The sequence below is a fragment of the Aspergillus melleus genome (assembly GCF_016097325.1).
Source record: "Aspergillus melleus strain CBS 546.65 chromosome Unknown contig1, whole genome shotgun sequence".
NCBI lineage: Eukaryota > Fungi > Ascomycota > Eurotiomycetes > Eurotiales > Aspergillaceae > Aspergillus > Aspergillus melleus.
Window position 1 is genome coordinate 4,966,392 of NW_025763370.1, and position 26,789 is coordinate 4,993,180.

Here is a 26,789-nt window from a genome sequence, read left to right on the forward strand (position 1 = left end):
ACTACATTCTATGACTTCTGTCTCGCCTACCTGCAAATCCACAGCGCAAGCCCTCAAGACATTACCTCCCCCCGACCGAATGGAGCCCTGCTTTGCTGGATCATACAGAAGAACGAAAGGGATACATGCGTAGTAGTGAGCAAGGTACGAAGGGAGCAGCCAAGGGCTTTGACTCCACAATGGTCCATGTGTAGTTCAAGTAATTCAAGGAGCGTAATGGTGCTTATCCTGGTGAGACCCCGATACTTATCGGTGGGGCTGTCCCCTCCAACAAGTGCCACGGGTACCCCACAGTGTTTCCCACCCTTATCTTTCTCCTCTTCCTTGTTCCCCTTCTACAGCTTTCCTTGCATCATTTATCTGACCTCATTTCCAACCACTATCCCTCCACGTTATGGTTCAACCTACCCGTGACCGTTCTCTCGGTGGCTGTGGGACTTGTCGGTCTCGCCATACGAAATGTGACGAGGCGCGCCCAGTCTGCAATGTGTGTCTCTTATCCCGACTAACGTGCACTGGATATGACATCCGCCTGCAGTTTGTCTACCAGGGAGAGACGGAGCCCGCTGCCATGGAGAATACATCCCGATTCCGGAGACCTTTATTTACGGGTTAGTCTCCTTGGATTCCTTTCTATCCTCGGCGGTCGAATACTGATCACATCCCAGAATCCCAGCGAAAGGGTCTAAATTCGTCACTGGTTCGCTCCCTGCGTAATGTCGATCCCGGGCACGCTCTATCGGAGCTGGATGAGCAGGCGATAGAAGCGCAACCTGCAGACTATCCGCTCTCACGGGGCCCATTCGGTGTCTTCCCAGTACAAACCACCAAGTTTAACCATTCTCCGACCTCTATCAGCACAGACACTACTCCGGTAACCGACTCGCAAGTGTTGATGAATGACCTGGTCGACCCCGCCCTAGCAGATGCGGGAGAAACGGCGAGTATTCTCGATCCTGCTACTTTCGAACTGGGTGTAGACGATGCCCTCGAGGACTCGACGGTCTTAGATCATGACCCCATATCCTTGGCAGGCTCGCTGCTGTTGCACGACATCGGTTCGGAAGACTCGGTGGCTCGGCTTTATGAAACCTACGAGAATACCCATTTTGATGCACTAGATGGGCCTATTCCGTTCCATAGCTTCCTCTTTCCAAACCCACAGGGTTCTCGGTTCCCGGGTGATTCGTGGCTACTTCTGGCTAACTACCGCGATAAGGTGGTTCCTTTGCTGAGCCCTCTAAATCCCTCTGCAAAGTCACCGTGGCATCATTTGATCCTTCCTTGTGCGATGAATACAATGGCAGAGATGACAATGGGAGGAACCACGAGTCATGCCCGGTCTGCCCTGTTGCATGCATTGTTGGCCACTAGTGCTTCTCACATACAGCTATCGTCTTTTACTTCTCCAGAGGACTCGTGGAACCTTACATCGCATTATTACAAACAACGAGCTCGGCATGACTTGAGGCGTTGCTTGCAGGAGGAGGCATCGTCGCGGGTAAAGAAAGCTAAATACAAGGATATCCTGATGGCCCTTTTATCAATGGCTATCTTGAACGTAAGCCATTCAGCAAAGGCTTTTTCACCAATTTTCTTAACTAACGGCAAATATATAGGTGTTCGATGCCGACGCCGACTCTCTACTTGCTTGTCTACTAGTCACAGAGAAGTACATCAGCAGGAAAGGGTTAAGTAAACCATCCTTGTCACGAAAAGCCCGACTTCTCCATCACTGCTATGCCTATCTAAGAATATTCAACGAATCGGTCGTTCTCTCCGACGTGTCCACAGACCCATTCCACGACCTGGGTGTGGCACTGGATCCCGTTTCGACCGCCAAAGCCCCCCGATTCCGCATCTCACGCTGGTCAGATACGCCCGACTTCGCCCTCGCCACAGTCAAGTCCATTGAACTAGGACATCACGATCTTCACCTCGAGCATCCCGCACGTTGGGACTTAACCATGTATCCGGAGATTTTCGGCATTCCCGAGTCCTTCTTAAGTCTGATGTCGCACGTCACCCGTCTCGGCAACGAGCGCGACTTGCTCATGAGCGGTCGTCTAGACGGCCCCTCTCCAAACACCCGCGATTTCCTCCTGCGTGCCAAACTAGTCGAAGAGCACATCTGCCGCTGGGATCCCGCCCAGGACCCTGAAAGCAGCAGTCAAAACCTACCCATGATGCTTGCGATGCAAAAGGCGCTGTTGATTTTCTTTTACAGACGCTTCTACGATGTGCAGACAACTACTCTCCAACAGGAAGTCCGAGAGGTTCGGGATCTCCTACTCACGTCCAAGACGGCCAGCCATAATGTATACATGATCTGGCCTGGCTTCATCGCTGCTTGTGAGGCGCTGGGTCCGGATCTGCAGGATTATTATCGAGGGTGGTTTACAGACTGTTTTCGGAATACTGGACTTCCATCGTTTCAAGTTGCGAAATCTATTGCCGAGTCAATATGGACGAGCGGAAGGGGTGGACAGGAACGGTCATTGCAATGGCCGGACGTTGTTCGCTCCTCGGGTCAGCGACTGGTCCTGTTCTAAGTATGAGTTCTCGCAGTTTCTGACGTATAATAGAGACCCTTCAGGGCCACTTGTAGTGCGCATATTGGATGTGCTATCTAAATCAATGTATATGTACAGACTTTTGATGAAGAACATTTTATGCCGTGATCAAGCGACAGCAACACAACTTCCACATCCAATAACATGCTATCAACAGCATGACCAAGATCCTATGACTCTCTCTGATTCATGTGACTCGGGATATTCCACGGATCATAATCCGAATGCACAAAAGCCCGGTCCACCGTCGGCACACTCTCAATCATATACTGCAGACTCTCGCCGATATCATGGCTATCGCGCAGACTAGTCTTGGCCTCGAAGACAATGTCCACTTCGACGTTCAGCCGGTCCCCGGCGTAATAAGCCTTCAGGTCCTGGATGTTGAGAATCGCCTTGGAGAACCGCATCGTCATGTACAGTAAGATGCTGTGGTCTTCCCCGGACGCGGCGGTGCCGGTTAAGTGGCCGATGTGTTCGGCTGCAGTGCCGCCCCAGTTCCAGATGATGTAGAGGGAGAGAAGCAGGCCGCCGAGGGGATCGACGAACCAGGTTTTTGTGAGGGAGCCGACTGGAGGATAAGTGAAAGGTAAGTTTGCTGTTTGGTTGGTTGTTATGGGGGTTGGGAGGGGTGCGTACGTAGAGGGAATAGAATACTGAAGAGGTTGAAGACGACATCGGTCATGGCGTCTTGTGCGAGGGCCTGCACGCTAGAGTTCTTGATAAGACGGCACCAAAACCAACAGGCCAACTTGACGAGAACAGTGCTGGCCATGACTGCGGTTGAGGGCACCGAGAGTTCGACAAGGGTGTGTTCGGTGGAGATGAGTCGACTGAGGGAGGTCAAGGCGACCTGCACAAAGGATGTCATCATGATGACCGCAAACACGAGAATACTCAACGGCTCGAGACGGCGTCGGCTGATGGGGAATCGGGAGCGGTCGTCATTCTTCATGAGCATCGTCGTCGCCCAGACGATGGCTGTGCTGAGAAAGTCCAGCACGGCATCGACCAAGCTCGCCAGCACGGAGAGCGAGTTCGTCATGGACATAACAGCGATCTTGGCCGCGAGTAAGACTACGTTGGCGATGAAATTAATGTATATGGCAATAGTGACGATGCGATCATCGCTATCCACTGATTCCTCGTGCTTAGGCAGGACGGCAGGAGATGGGCGAGAATGATCATCTGCTGAGGAGGGCAGGAGAGGCGAGCTTTCATCAGGAATCCGATAAAGGTTTCGAGGCGTTCGCTTGATCTTGCCAGATGCTTTCGCTCCGCTGTGGTTGTTCACGTATCTCGCGTCGTGCGTTTGGCTTTCAACCGCGTCTTCTGGGGATTGGTTGGGTTGACGACGGTGATAGTCTTCAATGAGCCTGTGTGGTAAGGCCGAGTCGAACAGGCGATCGATATAGACATACTGCGCGATGAGTTGATTGTTGCGCTCGTAGTATTCCCGCCTAGAAACTCAGTGTGCCGTCTCATTTGAATCGAACAAGGTTACAGGCATCGCGTACAGATTCTTGGGTAGGTTCTTCAACGTTTCCGGATCTCGATAGTACCATTGCCTATGGAGAAGGTTTCAACATCAATTTAATCACATGTATACGCGTTGTATGTTAATGGGCGCGTACCAATTGTACATCGGTTTGATATTTCCAATCAACCGTCTGGCTCTTTCTAGAGGAACCTTATCCATGCGCTCCCACGGAGTCGCCACTTCATCTTGGTAGTTGCCACCCTCGAATCCATCCTGACTTGGAACAGATAGAGACCGTCGACGGATAAGTGCTGCCAGGGACTGCCCGCGCGTCGACAGAAGCTCACCCTCGCGCGAGAGAATGGGCCTTCGGGGCTGTAGAGGCTCAGACAGAGAGGGCGACGAAGGCGCAGAGAAATGCGGGATGGAGTTCGCGCGAGTCACCCAGGACGACATCATGCAAGGACAATTGGAATGCAGCTACTTGACAGCCAGCGGGTCAAGTGGATGTACGTCAGTCTCTTCGTCGATTGCTGGGCATACACGTGATCACTTATCAGATCGATCTTATCTGCACGTGATGCGGAGCGGAGTCACGGGGTTCCGTGCCCAAAGTGGGCATCCCCAGACTTTCGTCTTCTCGACTTTCTCTGCTCATTACTCTCAATCTCGAGGGAATCGGGAGGACCCCTGTCGTTCATTGTGCGCTAGAGCTCCTCCAGGCAAGACCCAAAAGTACGGCTCCAGGAATCTCTCCGCATGTGTCAATGTCACAGGATCGCATCCTAATTTCAAGCCCCCGATTTCACGCCTTGATGGCCATTTATATCTCATGATTCTGACCTGTCAAGACAATCTAGATCCTGTCCAAAACGTGTCCGGGTCGGCTGCCGGGGCCGCTGGGCCGATTTCTGTTTGGCTGGAACCAATTGCGATCAATCAGAGATGATTGGCGCCAAGTTGAATACCCCCTTTGGCTGTCAGCCAAATGAATTACACGGAGAAATTCCATTTTAGCCGTTATTGAGGCAGAATCCGTCCATACAAAGGAGCATGCTTTTCTTGGACATTGTTTTTTCGGTCAAATAACACGACAGCAGCACGAAGGTATCGGGCTCTCGAGCTTTGCTCCCTGTCTCGGCCACGCCAATCAGGATGCCGACAGACTTTCAGCGAAGAGACGGCGTGGTTTTTAGTCTCGGCTCGCTCGTCCACCCCGGATTTTCCTAGGTTTCCCTCGAATCAAACCATCCCCGCCATCCAGCGATTCCTGTCGTTTTTTGGCCACCGGTCAGTCCATGCCAGGTTAACCGGGGTCGTAGCATTGACTTGTCTTGGGATTGTCCGTTGGAGGCCATGGCGAATTTCAATTTATATAGATGATGCGCCCATCCCTGGTCCCACCTGTTTGCTCTCCGCTTTTTTTACTCCTTCACTTTACCTTGTGAGGTATTTTGCGCGGGCCTTTTGTCTCCCTAAAGGTTTCTTCCTACCTCTGTCAGGATGGGGCGAGCTTTCACCATCGGACTCGCTGCCTTTGCGGCCACAGGGTCGTTCTTGTTTGGATATGACAGTGGTGTGATGACCGATGTTATTGAGTCGAAGAACTTTCTTGCTTATTTTAATACTACGCAAACGTCGTCTATCATCGGAGCTATTAACAGTACATTCTCTGGGGGAGGTATGTCACTCTTGACTCTATTTAACTCGCCTTCAATCCTCGCTATGTCTTTGCTAATCTTAAATGAACCGTAGCCGCCATTGGCTCCCTCCAGGGAGGTCTTACGATGGATCGATTCGGGCGGAAATTCACCATCCAAATGGGAGCGGCCATCTGTCTTGTTGGTGCCATTCTTCAAGCCGCTGCCAAAAACCTTTCCATGATTCTTGTCGGTCGTATTCTCGCCGGATGGGCGGTCGGTCTCATGTCCATGTCCGTGCCGGTATACCAAGCAGAATGCGCGCATCCTCGCTCCCGTGGATTCATCATTGGTCTCGCACAGCAGATGATTGGTATCGGGTTCATTGTTAGCACGTACGTTTCCTGTTATCTTAATGACCTGCACGCTTGACATTGACTTGACTAGATGGGTTGGGTTCGGATCGCTTCATGCGCCCGACACAAGCGAGTTCCAATGGCGATTCCCTCTCGCATTCCAAGCCGTTCCAGCACTGCTCCTGGTAATCGGAATGTTCTTCATGCCCGAGTCTCCTCGATACCTGATTGAAAAAGAAAAGTACGATGAAGCGCTGAAGATCCTCAAGAAATTGCACTACGACGGCACAAACGAGGACTGGATCCAAACGGAATATAATGAGATCAAAACTACCATCCAGGCCGAGAAGGCTGTCATGGTGTCTGGCTGGCTCGTCATGTTCAAAGTTCCGCAATGGCGTACCCGACTCCTGTAAGTGGTCCTTGATCTCATGACCCCATTTATAGTTATCTCTAACAGGCTATTCCCTCATCTTAGGCACGGTGTCCTCGTACAAGTCTTTACCCAAATGACTGGCGTCAACGTGATCGGATACTACCAAACCATAATCTACAACGCTCTAGGAATCACCGGTAGCCGCAACATCCTCGTAGCAGGAATCTACAACTGCGTGGGCCCGATCACAAACCTATTCTTCATCATCTTTCTACTCGACCGCGTGGGCCGTCGCAAGCCCATGATGTTCGGCGCGGCTGCGATCGGCATCGTCTTGATTTGCTACACTGGATTACACTCGCATAACGAGGACGGAGCACGGCGTGGCTACAGCATCGGCGGTGTCTTCTTCATCTTCTGCATCACGGTCATTTTCTCTCTATCTTTTGGTCCCTGCAGCTGGTAAGCTTTACACCCCCTATCCACTCCTCCTCAATTAATATATTAACAACATTCCAGGACCTATATGGCCGAAGTCATGCCAATGCAGATTCGAGGCAAAGGAAACGCATTCGCCACCGGAATCGGAAACTGGACCGTCAGCACCATCTGGAACCAAGTGTCTCCGATTGCGCTGGAGAAAATCCAGTGGAAGTTCTACCTTATATTCATCATATGGAGTACGTCCCCTCCCCCAGCATGCACACAAAACAAACCTTACTTACTAACGACTTGCTATTAGATCTCGGCGTAACCCTCCCAACAGTCTACTTCTTCTTTAAAGAGACCAAGCAAAAGTCCCTTGAGGAAATCGATCTTCTCTTTGGTGGACGTGCCCTAGGCAGCTTGCCTGAGGATGTCACTGCGAAGGGAAATCTGGAAATGGCCGAGACGGAGGTGGCGACTGCTAATGTGGAACATAGTAAGGTGTGAATGCGTCGTGTAGTTGCCATTTGCCGTTCTTTAGCAGATAGTATGTGTGGTTCTGCAATATGGCTCCGAGGTGTTCCCTTGTCAATGAATGCTATCTCATCCTACAGATGAAGGCAGACCACTCTCCTCAGCAACAACAAGCAAGCAATATCGAGATACCCAAGAACCTTAACTGACATCTTTATCAATACCGCATGCATACATTCATCTCATCTATAATTTCCTTTTCACCCAATCTAATTTATAAAAGCCGTTCAAGAAAATCACCATCTAACCTCCGCTTTTATCTAAGCGCCCCTTCGCAAAAGAAAAAGGACACTAAACACCCGTAGCAACAGGTCCAAACACAGACACAAGCACATCCCGCTTCACATGCGTCGTCAACGAAAGCAACGCGCTCTTAGGCTCCAATCCAGGGAAGAAACTCTTCGGAACAAACCGGGACCGTAAAGCTTCTGCCACTCGGGAATCGACTCTCGTGGTCGTTGTCTATCGTATATGATGCTTCCCTGGATATTTAGTCAGCTGTTATGCACGTGGTATGGAATAAGGAGGTCCAAGACAGTGAAACAGAGTAGAAAAGGCCTCCACTGCAACATATCTCGAGAGGATATGCACATAAACTTACGGAATAGAAGTACTCGTCATCACCGTCGCCTCATAACTCGTTCGTCTCTCCCCTTCACCGTCATCATCGACTAGACATCCGCCGTCGAGTTAGGCGCTGCTGCACGACCAGGTCACGGCGTCGCCGTCTTCGGTCCACAGGTAAATGTCTCCGAGGGTGGTGTCGTAGCAGGGGACTTCGGCGGGACACTCGTAGCGGACAACGGGGCGGGCGGACTTTTCGTTCGTGTCGCGGAAGTTCTGTTTGGAGATAGGGGGTCAGTCATATTCGGTTGGGCTTGGCTTATTCCATACATAGTACGAGACTATATGGGGGAAAGGAGAAAGCGGGCTGAAGGCTCGCTCGATGTGTCAAATTAGAAAACCCCACGCATTCCTCGCCACTTCTTGTTCCAGTAAACACTGTTGACCGGTATTCGGGCTCTTCCGTAGCACAGAATTTTCGAACAAGCAAGCCGACAGCGTCCCACTGCCGCCGTAGGAGTTGATATACAAGCCTCCGGCCTGGTTGCTATAGATGTTGCAGTAGTGGACGTAGGAGATGTCGGTGTTAGGCTGCAAGGAGCCAATGGCATTCCCGCCGGCAATGTTACAGTGTACGCTCTCAATCAGCAGATGATCCGCGGGACTCTTGACAGTCACGCACTCGTCGTCGTTGGTGACTTCCACGTCGTAGATCAAGATATTACTTCCCTAGACATCGATGCCGTCCGTCATGCTGGTCGAGATACCGCGGAGGATGAGATTTTAAATCTCGCCGTTTTCGCATGTTTCGAAGACGAGGTAGTATGATGGGGAGTCGACGAAGGCGAGGCCATGGAGAGTGAAGTTCGTAACGCTGTTCGCGCACCCCAAACTCCCCGTGTTGAAGATACTCCTATCCGAAACACTGGATGGCACCTTTGGAGTTACCTCTGAAGAACTCGAAGTCTGAGAGTTATGAGAAGGTCAGCATTTGACCGTCGGATGTGTCATCGCTTTGTCTTTCGATGGTCCGTCTAGCTGGATTGCCACGCCGTCATTGTTCTTGAACTCTACCAAGCTTTTCATCGCCTAGATGCCTGGCGGGATGTAAATGAGGCCGCCGCCGCTGTCAGCGCAGTCATCCCAGGCTTCTTTGAGTGCGGGCGCGAAGTCCTCCGAGGAGCCCTTCTCGACGCCGCAGTCGACAACATTGCAGACTCTGTTGGAGGCCCTGTCGGCGGCGCTGGTCTTGGGGCCGATGGAGCCTGAGAGTTGGGCCTGCACTGGGACCGTGATGAGATTAAGCGCTATCGGGATGAGCGAGAGTAGGGGTTTCATGATGACAACTTTTTCTCATGGGATAGATTGTTGAGATGGAATTGGAGATGAACGTCGGAGAGCCAGGGGGTCTTTGTATCCCGTCCGTGAAAGCCTAGCATGTTGACGACCATCATAGAGAGAGGAGGTTTTCATCTTCATCTTCACTTCCTTTGACAAGACAGATCGCCCCATTTTCGTTCAACGACGCGTATTGGAATTCGTCCCATATTCGCATTTCCTATGCTGCATCTATCATCTCACTGCCCGCTCCCCCGTCAAAGGGCTAGGCGCAACATGACAGACTATCTCCTTTCCCATTCATCCGAATCCCACTACCGAGGCAGTCACACATGGTCGATGCCTATACAATAACATGGACTATGGGGGCTTGTCGATCGAACGCCTCACCAGTAAAATTTTGGCCGTCGTAAATGAAAACGGAATAAAATATCCGACTCTCGCCATAGCGAATGCTCCGAGAGTTGATCTGACCGCTAGCTCGTCTGACAGTCAAAGACAAAAAGAACACCTCTCTAGCCATGATGGACTCGAGCCCAGGAACACGCCATCGGCCCTAAAATCCTGCACGTCGGCGCAATGATGTCGCGAGACGCCTGATTTTCCCCGCCTCTCGACAACCGTTCCTGTCGTCCGAGGGGTCCTATTGGGTCATAGCGTGGGGGGAGTTCTGCATTTGTGACGAGCGACTGCTTCTGACGATATCGAAAGTGTCTTGGTATTGGGCATTAATGGGGTAAGCGAGGGTGTCGATCCGGGGAAGTTATGCCCGGTGGAGTAAGTGATGGTCGGGGTTTTGCAGGGATATAGATTAATTGCTTCAGAGAGTCCGGAAATGAAGTGATGGGGTAACTTTTCTATAAGAATGAGGGGAATGTCAATCAATTCCTGTCCGGACTTTATCCGAAGTGAAGTGAAGTGAAGTGAAGTGAAAGAAAAGAGACAGAAGCCAAAATGAGAGCCCCATCTCTCCTGACCACTTTAGCCCTAACCCTCTCCTCCTTCTCCTCGACTTCCTCGGCCGCCCAACCCCCCTACTTCATCCTCACCGGCGACTCCACCGTCGCTGTCAACGGCGGCTGGGGCGACGGCTTCCTGTCCTTCCTCGCCGATCCTGCCGACGGCATCAACAGCGGCAAGAGCGGCGCCACGACGGTGTCCTTCCGCGCCAATGGCAGATGGGACGCCGTGCTGAGCGGCATCGCGGACCACAAAGCAGACTACGAGCCCATCGTGACGATCCAGTTCGGACACAACGATCAGAAAAGCACCTCGGGCATCTCGCTGGAGCAGTTTGGCGAAAATTTGCAGAATTTGGCAAATGAGGTGATTGAGGCGGGTGGAACGCCGGTGAGTTCTATGATTACTCGTTGTTTTTGTTCTTTTTTATGGCTCTACTTTTGCTGATAAGTTCGATGGGTGTACAGATCATCATCACCTCGTTGACGAGACGGAATTTTGAAGGCTCCACGGTCATCGAGAACCTGGCTGATCATTCCGCGAAGGCGATTGAGGCCGCCGAGGCTGTCGGAATCCAGTACCTGGATCTCAACCGCGCCAGCACCGACTACGTCAACGCCATCGGCGAGGAGAATGCGCATACGTATGATCTGAGCAACGGTGACGGTACTCATCTGAACACCGCTGGAGAGACGGTGTTTGGGCGTTTAGTAGCGGATCTGCTATTGGAGAAGCGGGACGATCTCGATGAATACTTCACGCCGAATGAGGAGCTGAGCAGAAAGATTGAGGAGGGAGAGTATGCGACTGGTGATGAGTAGTTTTGTTTTTCGCAGAGGGAGCAAGGGATTGTGGCGGAGAATCCTGGAGTAGTACACTTAGTCTTTTGCGCGTTATGAGTCTTAAACATGAGTTATGATCGATGGTATGAGATGCTTTCCAACTTTCTCCGGTGCAGTCTAGCACTCTAAAGTCGGTCAATATCCCCATTCCGCAAATAAATCATCACATCTAGAAGCAATAGCGCCCCTAAAAAAGAGAAAAGCTGGTCGCCTGTTCCTACATACGTGAACATACCACCCTTGCAGTTAGCGACATCGAGCAACTAACTGATCGATGGCTATCCCATAAGCCATTCACCCGAAAGCGGATAGAATCATCAGCACCAGCCCCTTCTCTCTGCAGCCTACACAAATGTCCGACTCGGCCAGAAGGATGGCCTCAGAGGACGTGCTTTCAATTATTTTTTGCGCCTAGTACGGACGAATGATGCAGCGGCCGCCGAGCGATATACCCCGGTTTGCGGAGAACGTTGCATGGACGCATGGGTCCGCCAAGAGAGAGGTTTGTGCCAGCTCGAATGCGTTCTTGTCAGAAATGCTTTGCATCGGTGGTAGGTCGAGGCTTGGTATTTGCTTTTGCTTTGTTTTTCTTCCTTTGATCCTGATATCGGGGTGTAGTTTCTGATCCTGCGCCGTTCGTCCGGCATCGTCTAGCTGGATTTAGACCAAGAGCATCAAAGGATGAGCCATCTGGGGAACTATATATTGTCCCAGTCGCACCGGTGGAAGCAATCATTCAAACCAAGCTGCAAATCCTATTCCGAGTCTGTGTGGTCTTCAATATGCATCTCACTTCCACTCTGACGGTTTCTCTCGCCTCTTCCTTGGTGAGTAGTGCTCAGGCAGCACCATTGGCCTCACGAGTGTCATCCCATTATCCTGGATTCGCGAAGCTCAAGTCTCTCTTCGTCTTGTAAGTTGTCCGTCGTGCCCAGTCTGCCCGTCACTTCTGACTCTCCAGCGGCGACTCTTATTCCCGAACGGGATTCGATCCCAGCGGCACTCAGCCTTCAAGCTCCAATCCATTGGGAAATCCTACGTATCCCGGTCGCACGAGCGCCAACGGCCCCAACTGGGTGGACCTTCTCACGGTGAAATACAACGCCTCGTCGCTGCTCACCTACAACTTCGGCGCTAGCGGTGCCACCCTCGACACCTCGATCGTTGAGTCAGGGCTTGACGTCGCCCGCGAGATATCCGAGTACTTCGTTCCGTACTACGCAAATTCCAGCTCGGATGCTGATCCTGTCTGGGAGACCGACTCGACGCTTGTCGCTATCTGGGTGGGCATCAATGACATCAACAAATCGTACCTCGCGCAGAATGAATCCATCCATCCGCTGATCTTCGAGCGGTATCGCGAACTGGTCGGCGATCTGTACGACCTTGGCGCAAGGTCATTCCTGCTTCTCAACGTGCCGCCGCTCGAGCGTGCCCCACGTACCACCGGGTCCAGTGCTGCTGAGGAACGTATTCCGATCGAGCGGGCAGCCGTCAAGGATTATAATAGCCGGGTGGACGCGCTCCAGGAAGATCTTCAGGGGAATTATGACGACGTGACGGTGTTCCTGTACGATACGTACTCGTTGTTCGATAAAGTCATCGACGATGCGTCGCAGTTCGAGCAGACTCAAGGATACAAGGATACGACCTCGTACTGCTCGGCGTACCAAAAGTAGGTTATTTTGCCCGATCGTGTTATTAGCGTTGATTTCGTTTTCGTTTTTATTTTTTCTTGTGCCCCTCCTTGCGTAGGTCCAAGGTGCTAATCCAGGTTGACAGTGGCACGCCGGAAATCGACACCAAACTAGACGAATGCGAGTATGCGGCGGACGAGTATCTGTGGATTAATAGTCTGCATCCCACTTCACCGATGCATGACCTGTTGGCGGAGGAAGTAGCGGGGTTGTTGTCGGCATAAGGTGAAGGGAAAAAAATATCCACGCGGTCAATTGGTAGATTAGTAGTAGATAGAGGAGTGGCGATCATGCAATGATGATTGATGAGAGCGAGGGAATGCAAAGAAAGTCCGTGGCATGACATGGCATGACACTAAGGAAGCTCACACGATCAACGATTCATCCTTTCCTCCTCCGCCAAGGAAGTTAGTCTCCCCGCCATTAAACCCTGGCCTGCTGTCAGGTCAGAAAAGAGGTCTGGTCTCAGTCGGATCCGTGGGCGAATGTGGAGAGGGACATGGTAAGAGCTCAGAACATCATGATGGTCGCAGAATGGTCAAACCATAGAATCGACTTCCGTCCGCGAACCAGACGCGAAGCCGACCGGGCCATAAAGGAAGAAGGACCTGGTCAAGAGCAAAGTAAGAAAAGAGGCCAGAGGAAAGTTTAGGCGCAGACCCCGCCCAGCGATCAACTGCCGGATTATCTCATTGAAGGCGATCACGAGTGGCGCAGTCCAGTCCAGCTCACCTCGTCTTGTCTTCTGCTTCTTCCTCGTCTTTTCTTTCCTTTCTTTTTCTTCTCCTTCTCTCTCTCTCTTTTCCTCACGCTCCCTTCCTCCCTCCTCCCTCCTTGCGCCCGGCGACTGCCCGTCGGAAGATATGGGGTTGTCGTCGGTCAAAAGAGCCTTCAACAATCACAATCATATGGCCATTGTCTTGGGAATTGGACTGGGTGTAGTATCATTAATTATCATGTGTTTGCTGTGCGCGTCCCCTGCTTGCGTGGTTTTTATTTTTCGCGCAATCGGTGGGTGAGAACACGCATCGTTGACGTATACCAAAACCTACAGATTAACCATCTTCGTCAACCGCCGAGAGCGGCGACCCTCGAAGAGCAAAAGCGACTCGAATGACAAGCTGCGCAAACTCGACGCCGTCTCGCCCACGCGCACGCTGGAAGAATGGTGGTCCAAGGCGAAAGGGCCGCTACTTCCCTCCGACTGTGTCGACGGACAATTTATGTGGTGAGTGATCCCGGTCGCAGGGGACCGTAAGCCACCCCCTTGACTAACTGGAGATGCCTGGGCCAGCGTTGTCTGCCTCGAGTCGGTGCTACGTTCCCAAGAGATCCGCGAACTCAAGTGCCTGCATGTTTTCCACAAGGAGTGTCTGGAGAAATGGTACTTGCAAGACCATTTCAACTGCCCTCTCTGCCACCGGGCCTATTACATTCAAGAGACCCATCCCAGTAATGATTTTGTATGGATGGTATGATATGTATGACTGATGCCTTTGATGTCTTTGCCGTGCTGTTTCTGGAGGGTGATTTTGGTAGCGTGGTGGATCCGGCGTTGTTGCTTTTCCTTCCCCAGGTCTTCATGTCTTTGCTGTCTTTCTTTCTTCTGAATCTGATTTGCCTTCCTGGCCTCGCTTTGCGCGAACCCCCGATTTTATAAGCATCTTGGCAGGGCGATCTCCGCCAGAGCTACTCATACCCTTTTGACCGATGACGATTCACCGCGAAATCCGTTATCGAATTCTCATCAAAGAACGAAACCATCGGCCGAAGGTAGATACTCCGAGTTGAAATCCCAGTTTCCCGGGTTATACCAGTCCAGAAAGTTATACAAACCGGAAGTCGCATCGTTGAAGATATCTTGCTGGATCGGCTGTGGGTCAAGGATCTGATCGAGGATGTGCGACAGTTTCTTTTCGACCTCCTTACAGGTTTGATAGTTACCATGACTGGGACGTGATACCCACGAAAGACAGGACACAAAGACGCTCAAATTCCGAATGAGCTCGGCACGTGGCAGCTTGATGGAGCTGGATGCCGCATCCTGGGTCTGGTGAAGGAGCTCTAACGTGAGGACGCTGGCACTGGGGAGTCCGTAGTACAGAATCTATGAGCTTTCAGCGTCTGGTCAACAGAAAGGATGGGAATTGACAGGCATACCACCCAGGAATAATGCCTGCTCATATCCAACATCGGGTCTCGGTCGGCAGTGACGGTGATGATGATAGATAAAACCCGTCGGGACGTTTCCAGCAACGCTTCCTGTCCGGTTTTTGTGCGTTTGACCAGTGCCCTCTGGAGCAGGAAAATGGAATACAGATAGTCCAGGTACATGTTCAGAATTGAAAAAGACGCCAAGCAAGCCTCGGCATCGGAATCATTCGCCTGGACATCAAATCGTAAATACGCCGGGGCTGCTTCCCAGGTCGCTCGTGCTTTTTCGATAATCTGACTTTCCAAGTATAAGCAATTCTTCCCAATGATTTTGTCGCTTTCATTACAACTTACTTAGACTTTTGCACCAGATTCCAATGGTCGTAGGTGCCCAGGGCAATCTCAAGGGCCTCCTCTCGGAACGTTGCTAGTAGAAATCGAAGCCTAATTACCGCAGCTCGATAACTATTTCTTTGCGACCCCCAGCCGTTGATGTCTAGTTCCGAGATTGCACGGGTGAGGTTGTCTCCCCCGGCGATAAGTATATCTTCGTTGATGTCCAGCGGAGGTGTCAGAGTACAGTATCGATAGTTGATCAACGGAGGCCTCCCCACAAAGGTTGCGATGCATTTATCTGCATAGAATGCCGCTGCAAAGAATGTTCTTCTCCATTGGCGCAGGAAGAAGGGGCTGTCGTCGGTCTGACCACTGTCTTGGTGAACTCCAGCAGCGTACACGGTCGCGGATAAGTCGCCCAGGCGACGCCATGCTTGATAGCCTAGATAGATAGTCAACATATAACTACTCATGACTAGTTTTCGACATTCTTTCATTCCCCCTTACTGGAATCTCCAAATTGCTGCGTCCTCAGCATCACATCGTTGTACTGGCAAAACCCCAACAGCTCACTGACCGACGCTGCCTGATCACAGAAGCTGAGACATGTAGAGCTTGCATCCACAATTTGTTCCCGCAGTCGATCTCTTGCCTGACTGTCGGCTGCCACCTGAACGATGTCTGGGTCTGTGTCCGGGGTGGACATCAATGCGATGCCCGAGGTTGCAAATATCATCCCTACGGCTTCCCATCGAAGGTTTCGCCCTGTGAATAAGGCGCAGTAGTCGTTGACGGTCATGGCAGCATTTACCGACACTGGTCGGGAAGTATTTTGGAAAATCTGGTGGGTCAGGTCTTGGATCTGGCTATCCATCGCACCGGTGAAATCTAAACCGCCTAGAATGCCTCGGACCGACTGCATGATCGCTTCAATCATCACGACCGGGATGACCACACATAGCGTTCGCGAATAGAACTTCCGTATGAGCGAGTCACAGATCGAGAACTCGCTGAGGAGCTTAAGGATGTCAATACCCGATTGAAACCGGATTGAGTCCACGACTCGAGTGGACGGCCCAGAGGCAACGTTGTTGCCCGGTAGTTCAAACGACAGCTCACTCGGATGTTCTGCGAGAACTGCCGAAAAGCTGGTCGATCCGAGATAGCCAGGAAGGGTTGCCGGGGTTTCCACCGTCGCGCGAAGGCGAGTGCCATCTATACCAGACCCCGGACTCGAAGCACTAAGACGCCGTTAGGATGGATGCACCGCTTCTTCTATCACGGTTGCTTACTTCGAGCTGGACTGACTGATCAGTCTTCCCGTAGCTGGAATAGGACTTGCGCGGCTTGACACCGTTCGCTTTGTCATGGGCGCAGGATGATAGAAACAACGAGCAGCGATGTTCTTCGTTTTACATCGCCCGCAGACGGGCCTTCCATGGTCGCAGCGCAGTTTGGATTTGCGGCAAGGCTCGCAGGACTGTAGCGTGCCATTCCGACGGAGTGCGGCCGACTGGGCATGTTGATCGGCCATTTTAATTTACATGACACCTATCGGGATAAAGAAGCGATCGGCAAGACATGGATGGAGATCATGAAATTGGTGTTGAATGGAGTGAATGGAATGGAATGATCGATGGCGGTGGAATTCCTTTTGGTCCGCAGGTCTAACTCGACATGGTTAGTGCTGGTCCCTAGGGTAGTGTTATTTACTCGGTGATGCCTTTCCTTCCTTCTTTCTATCTCTTTTATTCTCTTTCAGGGTACTTTCTAAAATGACCAGCGTCGCTCAGAATTCACCCTTCCGGTCCACCTGCAAAGATTCCCCATAATGTTCAATATCGTACCCATTCTCCTCCAGGTAAGCCTTGAATCTCGCATCCTCGGTCTCCAACTCCCGAGACATATCGGGGATTAGGAACCATGCGATGAGTCCGCCCACCAAGGCGAATGCAGAGCCGATCAGAAACACTGCTTGTTGACCCTTGGCCGTCGAGTCGAACGAGTTTTGAATCGGAGTAAAAACTTCGGTCCCGATTGACGCTCCGGCTTTGCCCACCGCGGCGGCCAGACCCAGGAAATGACCTCGCAGGGGCGTGGGGAAGGACTCCGCGGCACAGAGGAATGTCGAGACACCGGGGCCCATCTCGCCTAGGGCCATGAAGATGCCGTACATCACGACAAACAACGGGAAGACGCTCTGGATGGGGTGCAGAGCGCCGCCGAGGATGAAGCCCCAAATAGCCCAGACCAAGAATCCTAGGGTCATGTTTTGCTTGCGGCCAATCTTATCCATAAGCAGTCCGCCCAAGAGACAACCAGGAAGGTTGAAAGAGTTGATTACGGTCTTCCCAACAACATGTTAGCGTTATTGGGTTCACGGAAATGGAATGCGTCCTTGCACTTACCCCGTACCCAATGTTCTGAACCGTCGAATTGTCCGACATCAACTCGGAGATGATAGTCGACGAGAAGATCCCGAACGGATAGGTGACAAAGTCGTAGAAAAACCAGGCAAGGGCTAGGTTGTCAGTGGGAATCGGTTATGGTGTTAGAACTCTCATACTCACAGGTTCCTAGCATCGGCTTCCAATATCTTTTCAATATCAGCCAGTACGGATATTGTGATTTGATCGCGTGTTTCCGGTACTGGGTCGAATTGATCATACGAATTCGGAAGAAGCAAATAACAAGCGGAAGCTGATATCGAGATTATATCAGTGAACCTCTCTTCAATGTCCTTTGGCCTAACACTTACCACAAACCCAATTCCAAAGCACACTCGCCATACTCCCCCCGTAACCTCTTGCTGATAGCAAGTAAGGACGATCAGAGCAACGATACCAGCGGAAACAAAGCCCTAATATTGATTCAGCCAACTTGTTCTCGGCTGTCGCATTTCGGGTGCAATACCAGGTCAACCGCAAAATCGGTCGTTGATGCGACCAAAAACCCTCTTTTTCGCCGCAGACTGGCTGTCTCATCCGCTGCCTCCGTTGCGCTAGTAGCGCAAACCGGATATTCACCACCGGCACCAAAACCAGCCACGCCTCGGGCAACTATCATCATCCAAAACATGCTGTCCCTCTCATCAGGATCTCCCTTTCTTATAGGTGTGAGGATTCAGCACTCACCCCAGCTCGAATGTCCCATGCGCTGCTGCTGCCAAAGCGATGCCTAAAACCAAGAACGAGGTGGCTGCGACAACGCCCGTTCGTCGGCCCACTCGATCAATCAAAGCTCCGAAGAAAACCATTCCGAAGATTTCTCCAATCAGAAAGGAGTTCGACAGGCGAGATTTTATGGTTGCAGACATCGTGCTTTTGTATCTGGAAATACCAAGAGCCTAGTTAGTGGACGCCTTCTTGGCCACAAAGCTTGTGTTATCGCGCGTACAGGAGAGAGAACAGCGGCTCCATGTAACCGACTATATCACAGCGCAAATCATCAGCTACCCATGTTACTGTTCCCTTTGGGTCCAGGTGGTTGATTTTGAAGACTTACTAATCTGCGCATTGTAGCCATCACTAAACAAAGCCAGTCCAGAAATCACGACGTTTAGTACGCCTGAACCTTTTTGACTCTGTGCCTCGAATCCATCTTCTCGCGCCATATTATCATCATCTTGAGAGCCGCTCTCAGGGCGGACCGCCACTTTTGCATCTTTTGTTGACGAATCTGCCGGTAAACCCATCATGTCATTTGGTAGACAGAGTTGATGCAAAGGCTCGAATGCCAACAAACAAACCACATTACCATCTGCATGAACAACGTTCAGTCTACTATATAGCAGCACTTGGCTTAAGATTGATAGAATCGAGGCCGGACCCTCTCCTCTCGCTCAACTATACCATGACCAATCACAGTCAAAGACTTGTGCACGAGTCAATACTGCAGATAGCCGAGCTGCAACTCGCATAGTTTGCAACTCCAAAGATCGTCAATTGCATCTTCGGCAAAGCAATAGTCCAGGGTATACGTAAAGACGAGCATCAGCAACCCCGTGTCCAGAGTATGGAACTACTAACTAGCGGACCCTGTCGGAAGAAGCCGCCTCGCTTAACGAAAGTCGCGGGCCCAACTGGCAGCACATGGACCCTTTCCGGGCTGTCACTGGCGGCGGGTATCTCAATCTTAGTTATCTGGTTAGTGTCTCATCGCCCATCGTCTCCACTGCCACAGGCCATGCCCCGCTTTGGAGCCATATTCTACGACCACGAAGGTTTCCCGGAATGGCAGCAGCCAGAATGTAAAGGTGACGCCCATGAGTGTTTATGCGCTCAGGGATTTATGAGCTCGAGTGTCCCATCATCATCGGGGACTGAAGCATGTGCTCTACCACCTCCGTTCCTTGCATAGACTATCAGCGAACTTAACCCGGCAGAACGATGGAGAACAACCATTTCCCCTTGTCCGAGGACCAGGTGCAGTTCTTCCAGGAAAAGGGATATCTCCTTATCCGGAACTTCCTGAACGATGTCGAGACGGAGCGTCTTCGGCAATGGACTCAGGAAGTACATGATTTGCCTCGAACACCTGATGCATCGTACATGCCCTACGAGGTGGGAATCCATATCACGCGATCAATCAGTCCCCTGGTTCTCTACGGCGGTTCTAACAAGCAGATTAGGAAGTAAATTCCCAAGGCCAGAGAGTTCTCTGTCGCACCGAGAACTACGCCAACAGCCATGCGGGCTTTGACAGCTTCCTCCGTGGTCAGCGAGTTTTGAGCGTACTGGGACAGCTCGCCGCAGAGGATATGCTTCTCTTCAAGGAGAAAATTAATTACAAACTTGCGGGTGGCGGTATGGTCCTCTTTCCCTGATATATCCCATCCAAGTAATCCTTTAACCCAATCTCTGCGGAATAGGCGGGTTCTCCCCACACATCGACGCCAACGCATACACCCACGTCAAAAACATCAAGCACCTGACCGTTCTCGCGGCCGTCGATGAAATGAACTCGCAAAACGGCGGCCTCGACGTCGTCGACGGAAGCCATCTCATGCCCATTCCCCTAGGCAATGATCGCTGCATCGATCCCACGTGGATCGACAGCCACAAATGGAGTGCGTGCGACTTGCAACCAGGTCAGTCTTATCCTATTCCGAATTATGGGACGGTTCTAACAATCCTCCCGGACACGATCAGGCGACATCCTAGTATTCGGATCCTATCTTGCGCATCGCAGCGGAGCCAACATCAGCTCCAAGGATCGGCGGGCCATCTATGCCACTTATAATTGTAAAGCCGAGGGAGATCTTCATGATCAATATTATGAAGATCGAAGAAAGCTCTGGCCTGCCACACATATGCGAAAAGACGGGGAGGCGTATGAGGAAGGGAGATTGAGATACGGATATGGTTCTCCGATGCTTACTATTGAAGGGAAGGCGCAGGCAGCTGCGTAGATATTAGCCAGATAGTCTTGTGTCATACGAGTTGTAGAAAGGTGTAGATACTTTGTTCATACGCAAAATTCTTGCTAGTAGCATAACGATCTTTCCGCAATAAGGAAGGACTAATGAGTATCATGAACCCACCCTTACCAAATAAATCGAAGAAGCCTCCGATTTTCTCCAATTGAGCAAATAGCAAAAAGGAACTTTTCCAAACGAAAACCCCCCGGAACGTGGCGTATCCTCCTCGTCTTCCTACCTTATAAACAAACCCCTCCACCCCCAACTTCTTCTTCTTCACTACTGCTCCTTCTCCCCCATCCCAACCATACAGTCATACAACCATCTACACCCCCAATAAACCCTAAAAAAAGATCCAACAAACAACCATGACTACCCAATCCCCACAATCCAAAGCCTCAGATCTGATACAATGCCTCGAACTCCACGGCCAAGGCGACTACATTGGCGAATCAATCAGTCAACTAGAGCACTGTCTCCAAGCCGCCCATCAGGCCCAGAAATCCGGTACGTGGCATAGCATATGTTCAATACACGACCCAGCCAGCCTCCAAGAACACAGCCAGAAGCCTAACCACCTATCTACCCCCTCTCTCTTAATACCCAATAAAGTACGAACGCAAGGACTGGAAAGAACCACACTAACTCAACTCCCCACACATGATAAACCGAAACAGGAGCCCGACCCGATCTCATCCTCGCAGCCCTACTCCACGACATCGGCCAGATCATCCCTCTCGACGCACGAAAAGAAGCACGCATGAGCATCCAGAACAGCAGAGACAAAAACAGAGCCAGAAACGGAACCAACGGCACTGAAGACGTCGGCCGCGTAGCGCACGAATCGATCGGCGCGGAGTATCTACGTTCGCTAGGGTTTAGTCGGAATGTCTGTCGACTTGTGGAGAGTCATGTTGCGGCGAAGAGGTAGGTTTTGGTTTTCAATCCTCCACTTAGTAATGCGCATACATGCATACATACATGGTTGAGGGCTTTCCCGTTGATTACAGGCTGATTGAAACAGGTTTTTGACTGCCGTGGACAAATCGTACTGGGAGTCTTTGTCAGATGCTTCGAAGAAGTCGTTGGAGTTTCAAGGGGGTCCGTTTACCGGGGCTGAGTTGGCGTCTTTCGATCAGGACCCTGTTCGTGATGAGATGGTGGCGTTGCGACGTTGGGATGATGCGGCCAAGGTTCCGGGCATTGAGAGCTCTACGCCTCGAGCACGAGAATATTCGACATTGATAGTGGCTCATTTGGAAGAACGGGGCATGGCGATTGGATACTGATTAGTAGTAGTATCAGACATGGGAAAAGAATTATAGCCACCGCCTTGCTGCATCTGAGCAGAGAGCTGTAGCAGTTCAAAGTTCCACTGCCAAAGTTCTTTACAAGTCTTAACGGACTACAAAAGGCAATTATTGAATATCAACCAATTTGTCATGAAGGACGTAGATCGTATACGTACAAAGACACAATTTAATCAACAAAAAGCATCATCTCCTAGCCCTAAGATCTGGCATCTAGACAATCACAGACATCTTGTACCAGTCATAAAACCCCGATGCAGTCAATGTCACCCTTCTAGGTCGTTCGATCATAAACAGTGCAACCGTACTCCAGAACACACACTCCCCAGCCCGTCGATTTTGAACCAGAAACCAGCAAAACACCCATAAAACAGAAGCCAAGCAAAAATGTAAAGGAAGAAACTCGCGCAAATGGGTAATCAAAGACAGTTGTAAGAAGGATGCGATATTATAGTCCAGCAACACGAAGGAAACAATAGACAAATTAATCAGGTAAAATGTAACACACGAAGGATATCTGTAGGAGGCTTAAAAGGTATCTTAGGAAGAGAAAGAAGTAGAGAAGGGGAAAGGCGCGCAGAGTCCGGTCTACGCACTTGTTTTGACCCGCGTAGGACTGCCTGCGCTACCAATCCGACCACTGGCTTTCCGAACCCCCCTGGATTCGCTTCGGCTTTCCGCTGTCACACGACGAGGGCTGGTGCGAACTTTGGTCATGGAGATTGCGCTATGACCAGTCTTGCTGCTCACGGGGGTCTTCGGCGCAGCGTGCGTGGCATCAACCCAATTTTCCCTGTCTTCATGGATATCATCATTCAAGGTGTAGCTAGCAGTCAATGTGGCCGAATAGCTGACCGAACGACTGCCTGGAGATGCCATGGGGGACTTGGATGAACGCTTCGCCAGCATGCGAAGTTGGATCTCTTCGTCACTTTCACTGCTGTCGTTGCTGAGTCGGTGACTTTTGTGGCTCGAGTGCTCACCCCGTTTGTTCGACTCTTTGTCGGCAAGAAGAGTCCCAGAAGGCGTGCGCGCATAAGGGTGATGGCGCGAATCCTTGCGGTGAGATTTCCGAGGTTGACCGGGAGTAGGGGCCGGTAGATTCTCCTCAGCCTGGGCACCGGCGCCCTCGTTGTGATCGATCTCTCCAAGAGCGGCGCGCTTCGAATGACCGTTGTTGGGCGGTGTGGCAACTGGACCATTGTTGGCGCGTTGCTTGGCCGACGGCCGACCCGGCGTAATCGGAGCCGCTTGCATTTGCATTTGAGCCAACTTCTCCTTCATAGTATCCTCGAACCACCATTCACGGAACGAGCCCTGGTTCAAGTGCAGCCAGTGTTGTTGGGGGCCGACCACCATTCCCGGGCGCATGAATCTCATGAAGGCAATGATTTCATTGGCAGTGAAGCCATAGCGATAAATGAGATACGCGCCAATCAGACACCCGGTTCGGCCCAGGCCAGCCTTGCAATGTACGGCAATTCCCTTGTTCTTCACGGTGATCATTTCATGCGCCATCTTGATGAATCGTCGCACCAAAGGCAAAGGTGGGCATGTGCCGTCCTCAAAGATCATGTCAATGTGGTTGATGCCCAGAGCAGTGAAGTATGAGGGACAGTACAGTTCCGAGTTCAATCGGACAACCAATCCTACGTTGCGCGACGCAAAATGGGCAAGCACATTCTTGAAGGGCAGAGGGAGTTTTGTGGCGAAAACTTCGGAAACCTTCGAGGGCAGCGCGTCGTATTCAGGGGTGTTGGCTGGAATTGGCTCAACAGGTTCATGCTGGGGAGAGGCGAAGGCTAGGAAGTGAGGCGTAATCCAGTTGAAATCACCCATGTCCACCCGTTCGAATTTCTCATATCTAAATACGTCATTAGTCAAATGGTTTCAACGGTGTGCGATAAACATGACATACTCTTCCAGACTGAAGTCTCTCAATCCACAGAGAGACTGCTCTTTTGCTTTCCAGACTCCGTACACGACATCCTGGATGTTCAGAATATAGTCTGCCTGGCTATAGCCGGCATCCCGGAATGGCATGTAGGGCGGGTCTGCCTGAGCGATAGGTGCCAGGGCCAGATGGGGTGGCCACGATTGGATCAAAACCATATAACAAGCGACCAGGCACGCGGCATTGGCGCGGCTTCGGGAGTCGGTTTTAGAGTAGAACACAACCGCACGGTCGCCATTTGCAGGATCACCGAGGATCTCATGGAACTGGACTGCAAACCGGTACAGATGGCCTATGTGCAGAGGACCAAAATCCGCATGGAAAGAATTGTAAAGAAGGACATCATCCACGGTAAAGTACACGGGGCTTCGCTTCCTGCTGCTGGGTGTACTTGGCTGAGCCCGTGAGCGCTTGCTGGGGGATTTGGGCTGTTCAAGCGGGTAAGGGAATGGAGTTCTCGAATCCGGTGGGTTATCGTAAGAGGCAAGATATAAACGGTCTGGTTCAAGGAAGGACAAATTAGTCTTCAGATTCATCGCGGGAGTGTTCGGCGCCAATGTTCAAGCCGCCGGCCAGAACGATCGTGAAACATCAAGCATCAAAATAAACAAGACCACCAACCTTGAATGTATTCAATAACCTGGCCGTAGCCACCAATGTTACCAGCCATCTTGATAGTAACGAAGTGTCACGGACAACAGTGTTCAATTGAGGTCGGGATGGCAGCAAAACAAACAATTAGGAGGCGAAAGATGGCGGAAGCGTGTGTCGAGGAAGGATAACACCGTAGGTGAGAGGTGATGGTATCTTGCAGTCGGATAACACACTGGAATTGAAAACAATAACAACTGATCCAAGCTAAACAATCATAGTCCAGTCTGTTGAGATCAAAACAGACGAACTTGTTGCCGAGCCCGAAGTGCGGGTGAGAGTAAGGATATGCGTTCGCAAAGACGACGAAGACACAATGAAGTAAAGGAAGGAGGACGGGAGGGGGAACAGGGGAAAGATATACAAGAGACTGGGGTTGGCGGTGGTGTAGGAGGAGAGAGGAGGGGAAGAAAGAAAAAGATAGGCACGAGAGAAGACCTCGAGGCCGATGAGACCGTTTGGGGCAGCTGCGATGCACGCTAACTGGCTGCTGTTATGTTGTGGTTGCCCCGTTGCGGTTTAGCGCCGGGCGTTGACAGGACAACCCCTGGCTGCCTCAGGTCCCCCAGGCACCAACCCGCCCGTCGACCAAAACATCGGCTGCTTATGTCATTCCCCCAAACAAACACTGCTGCCAAACACTGCAAACCTCCTCCGTTGTTTTCGCCCTGGACCTACAGTGTACTCTTACTACGGAGTACCATCAACTGCGATCCAAAAGCAGACAAAACCCCCATTTTTCAACACAATAGCTCAAAGCTCTCTCTTTTCTCGCGGATGGCTCACAGTATTGCTCTAGACATCAAGCAATCAATACTAATACTATTCCTTGTGCGCAGCCTGACTGAAACAACGAAGAATGTCCCCCAATGCGCGAATGGTCAAGCATGATATTAAGACAAACACTCTGTATGTCCAGCCCCAAGGGACTGTCCTACCATTTTAATCACAATGCTACAACACCTTGGCCTGGAGTCGGTTGAAAGCGGGGGGGGGATTGAAGGCCAAACCTCATACCTACCCCCCCCAGAACTCCGAAGTTCCCCGTGTGACCATCAGCGGGTTCATGAACGCAATTGAGCAGATAGTCGCTATACCTGGATAGCCATTCCAACCAGTCTTCTGGCTTTATCCAGTGTTGTATCTCTCAAAGAGTGGCAGGTGGATCAGATCGGCAGGGATGGAGAGGTGCTGTACTCCGTACCGAGATGCTTGTGGTAAAAAGTATCCCTGATCTGCTTTCTGCCACGCAATTATTCAGACGGCAATCACGTCTACGCCACTTCCCTTCTTTCAGTTTGCTTATTGTTCTGGTCCTATCTCACCGGCGCACCTTGCAATGCTTCAGCAAGCGTGGAACCATGGCCCAGGGGTTCGAGCTATCAACATTACCAACGAAGAGAACCGACGATCGTCCAACTAGTTACCGACCATCCCCGTTTAAGGTTTAGCTCAACACTCCAAATGACGTTTGAATTCTGATCAGACTGAAAGACGAGTTTACAGAGTAATGGGTCTTGAACCCACCATCCATCATGGTGGAGGGAAACGTTTCTAAGTTCCACGCGGTCTGTTTCGACGTTCGACTGGCCTTATGCTGATTGCCGCAGTGTGGGGCTTGAATTCGAACATCCTTAACGCATTGTTCCAAGAAAGGTACAGAAAGCAATGCACTGGTTAAATACGAACTGGCATCTATATTAAGACAGGCGAAGGTGCGCTCATAAAATCTAGCGGACACATGCAGGAATGACATGTTCTCAGACGTGATAAGACCGCAGTGTGCTTTTTCAATGGTTTCAATGGAAACCCTGCCTTTGACCGAAAGCTTCCTTTCCTCAAGCTTGGTCCCTTTTCCGGGGTCTCGTGGAACTCGGCTCCCGCGAGTCTACCGATGGTCCAATAATCTTGTGCTCATGAGCAATGGCAGTACGAAGGAAACAACAGTATCTTTGTCGATCCCTATATTTTCGGCGGCCGGAGACGTGAGAACAGGCAGTGGTTGTCCCCAGGATCCCTCCTTCCATTGCCCCTGATCTACATCTATGGGATCGCCTTTCACTAAAGTCGGCATTGGGTGCCTTGTGCCCTGTATTTAACAGCAATTCATCCTGGCTTTGGTCGAGTTTCTGTTTTCTCTCATCAGTCAATTCCACTCTTTTCAGTCATTCTTTTTCTA

The 26,789-nt window shown here is 51.2% G+C and overlaps 16 protein-coding genes across 16 annotated transcripts; 9 read left to right on the top strand and 7 right to left on the bottom strand.

The window, feature by feature from the left end:
- Positions 1-571: 571 nt before the first annotated feature.
- Positions 572-2,552, top strand: LDX57_001777 (fungal specific transcription factor domain-containing protein; the record flags this gene model as incomplete). The annotated part of the gene is made up of 3 exons (XM_046083423.1): positions 572-611; positions 669-1,561; positions 1,620-2,552. The coding sequence occupies 3 exons, from the start codon at positions 572-574 to the stop codon at positions 2,550-2,552; spliced, it is 1,866 nt and encodes a 621-aa protein (XP_045939380.1).
- A 191-nt stretch (positions 2,553-2,743) lies between these two features.
- On the bottom strand, positions 2,744-4,512 carry LDX57_001778 (cation diffusion facilitator family transporter; the record flags this gene model as incomplete). Its single annotated transcript, XM_046083424.1, has 4 exons — positions 2,744-3,144; positions 3,213-4,033; positions 4,091-4,141; positions 4,208-4,512. The coding sequence occupies 4 exons, from the start codon at positions 4,510-4,512 to the stop codon at positions 2,744-2,746; spliced, it is 1,578 nt and encodes a 525-aa protein (XP_045939381.1).
- Positions 4,513-5,840: 1,328 nt separating this feature from the next.
- LDX57_001779 (uncharacterized protein) lies at positions 5,841-6,125 on the top strand (the record flags this gene model as incomplete). Its single annotated transcript, XM_046083425.1, has 1 exon — positions 5,841-6,125. One exon carries the CDS (start codon positions 5,841-5,843, stop codon positions 6,123-6,125), a length of 285 nt encoding a protein of 94 aa, XP_045939382.1.
- A 118-nt stretch (positions 6,126-6,243) lies between these two features.
- LDX57_001780 (uncharacterized protein) lies at positions 6,244-6,465 on the top strand (the record flags this gene model as incomplete). Its single annotated transcript, XM_046083426.1, has 1 exon — positions 6,244-6,465. One exon carries the CDS (start codon positions 6,244-6,246, stop codon positions 6,463-6,465), a length of 222 nt encoding a protein of 73 aa, XP_045939383.1.
- Positions 6,466-6,558: 93 nt separating this feature from the next.
- Positions 6,559-7,358, top strand: LDX57_001781 (uncharacterized protein; the record flags this gene model as incomplete). The annotated part of the gene is made up of 3 exons (XM_046083427.1): positions 6,559-6,887; positions 6,945-7,105; positions 7,168-7,358. 3 exons carry the CDS (start codon positions 6,559-6,561, stop codon positions 7,356-7,358), a joined length of 681 nt encoding a protein of 226 aa, XP_045939384.1.
- Positions 7,359-8,075: 717 nt separating this feature from the next.
- On the bottom strand, positions 8,076-8,803 carry LDX57_001782 (uncharacterized protein; the record flags this gene model as incomplete). Its single annotated transcript, XM_046083428.1, has 3 exons — positions 8,076-8,225; positions 8,370-8,678; positions 8,717-8,803. 3 exons carry the CDS (start codon positions 8,801-8,803, stop codon positions 8,076-8,078), a joined length of 546 nt encoding a protein of 181 aa, XP_045939385.1.
- Positions 8,804-9,038: 235 nt separating this feature from the next.
- On the bottom strand, positions 9,039-9,287 carry LDX57_001783 (uncharacterized protein; the record flags this gene model as incomplete). Its single annotated transcript, XM_046083429.1, has 1 exon — positions 9,039-9,287. The coding sequence occupies one exon, from the start codon at positions 9,285-9,287 to the stop codon at positions 9,039-9,041; it is 249 nt and encodes an 82-aa protein (XP_045939386.1).
- Positions 9,288-10,241: 954 nt separating this feature from the next.
- Positions 10,242-11,068, top strand: LDX57_001784 (rhamnogalacturonan acetylesterase; the record flags this gene model as incomplete). Its single annotated transcript, XM_046083430.1, has 2 exons — positions 10,242-10,637; positions 10,715-11,068. 2 exons carry the CDS (start codon positions 10,242-10,244, stop codon positions 11,066-11,068), a joined length of 750 nt encoding a protein of 249 aa, XP_045939387.1.
- An 803-nt stretch (positions 11,069-11,871) lies between these two features.
- On the top strand, positions 11,872-12,768 carry LDX57_001785 (SGNH/GDSL hydrolase family protein; the record flags this gene model as incomplete). The annotated part of the gene is made up of 2 exons (XM_046083431.1): positions 11,872-12,002; positions 12,051-12,768. The coding sequence occupies 2 exons, from the start codon at positions 11,872-11,874 to the stop codon at positions 12,766-12,768; spliced, it is 849 nt and encodes a 282-aa protein (XP_045939388.1).
- Positions 12,769-12,814: 46 nt separating this feature from the next.
- On the bottom strand, positions 12,815-13,132 carry LDX57_001786 (uncharacterized protein; the record flags this gene model as incomplete). Its single annotated transcript, XM_046083432.1, has 1 exon — positions 12,815-13,132. The coding sequence occupies one exon, from the start codon at positions 13,130-13,132 to the stop codon at positions 12,815-12,817; it is 318 nt and encodes a 105-aa protein (XP_045939389.1).
- Positions 13,133-13,574: 442 nt separating this feature from the next.
- Positions 13,575-16,645, bottom strand: LDX57_001788 (putative C6 transcription factor; the record flags this gene model as incomplete). Its single annotated transcript, XM_046083434.1, has 5 exons — positions 13,575-14,893; positions 14,947-15,238; positions 15,295-15,718; positions 15,784-16,517; positions 16,569-16,645. The coding sequence occupies 5 exons, from the start codon at positions 16,643-16,645 to the stop codon at positions 14,534-14,536; spliced, it is 1,887 nt and encodes a 628-aa protein (XP_045939391.1). The 3' UTR covers positions 13,575-14,533.
- LDX57_001787 (putative RING finger domain protein) lies at positions 13,743-14,264 on the top strand (the record flags this gene model as incomplete). Its single annotated transcript, XM_046083433.1, has 3 exons — positions 13,743-13,753; positions 13,841-14,014; positions 14,081-14,264. The coding sequence occupies 3 exons, from the start codon at positions 13,743-13,745 to the stop codon at positions 14,262-14,264; spliced, it is 369 nt and encodes a 122-aa protein (XP_045939390.1).
- Positions 16,646-17,065: 420 nt separating the features above from the next.
- LDX57_001789 (uncharacterized protein) lies at positions 17,066-18,532 on the bottom strand (the record flags this gene model as incomplete). The annotated part of the gene is made up of 6 exons (XM_046083435.1): positions 17,066-17,623; positions 17,685-17,797; positions 17,847-17,976; positions 18,035-18,136; positions 18,190-18,355; positions 18,411-18,532. The coding sequence occupies 6 exons, from the start codon at positions 18,530-18,532 to the stop codon at positions 17,066-17,068; spliced, it is 1,191 nt and encodes a 396-aa protein (XP_045939392.1).
- A 1,132-nt stretch (positions 18,533-19,664) lies between these two features.
- Positions 19,665-20,686, top strand: LDX57_001790 (phytanoyl-CoA dioxygenase family protein; the record flags this gene model as incomplete). Its single annotated transcript, XM_046083436.1, has 4 exons — positions 19,665-19,838; positions 19,907-20,081; positions 20,147-20,365; positions 20,427-20,686. The coding sequence occupies 4 exons, from the start codon at positions 19,665-19,667 to the stop codon at positions 20,684-20,686; spliced, it is 828 nt and encodes a 275-aa protein (XP_045939393.1).
- Positions 20,687-21,063: 377 nt separating this feature from the next.
- Positions 21,064-21,984, top strand: LDX57_001791 (HD domain-containing protein; the record flags this gene model as incomplete). Its single annotated transcript, XM_046083437.1, has 3 exons — positions 21,064-21,202; positions 21,373-21,622; positions 21,720-21,984. 3 exons carry the CDS (start codon positions 21,064-21,066, stop codon positions 21,982-21,984), a joined length of 654 nt encoding a protein of 217 aa, XP_045939394.1.
- Positions 21,985-22,593: 609 nt separating this feature from the next.
- cdcA (phosphoprotein phosphatase CDC14) lies at positions 22,594-24,629 on the bottom strand (the record flags this gene model as incomplete). The annotated part of the gene is made up of 3 exons (XM_046083438.1): positions 22,594-23,869; positions 23,924-24,458; positions 24,581-24,629. 3 exons carry the CDS (start codon positions 24,627-24,629, stop codon positions 22,594-22,596), a joined length of 1,860 nt encoding a protein of 619 aa, XP_045939395.1.
- Positions 24,630-26,789: the final 2,160 nt, after the last annotated feature.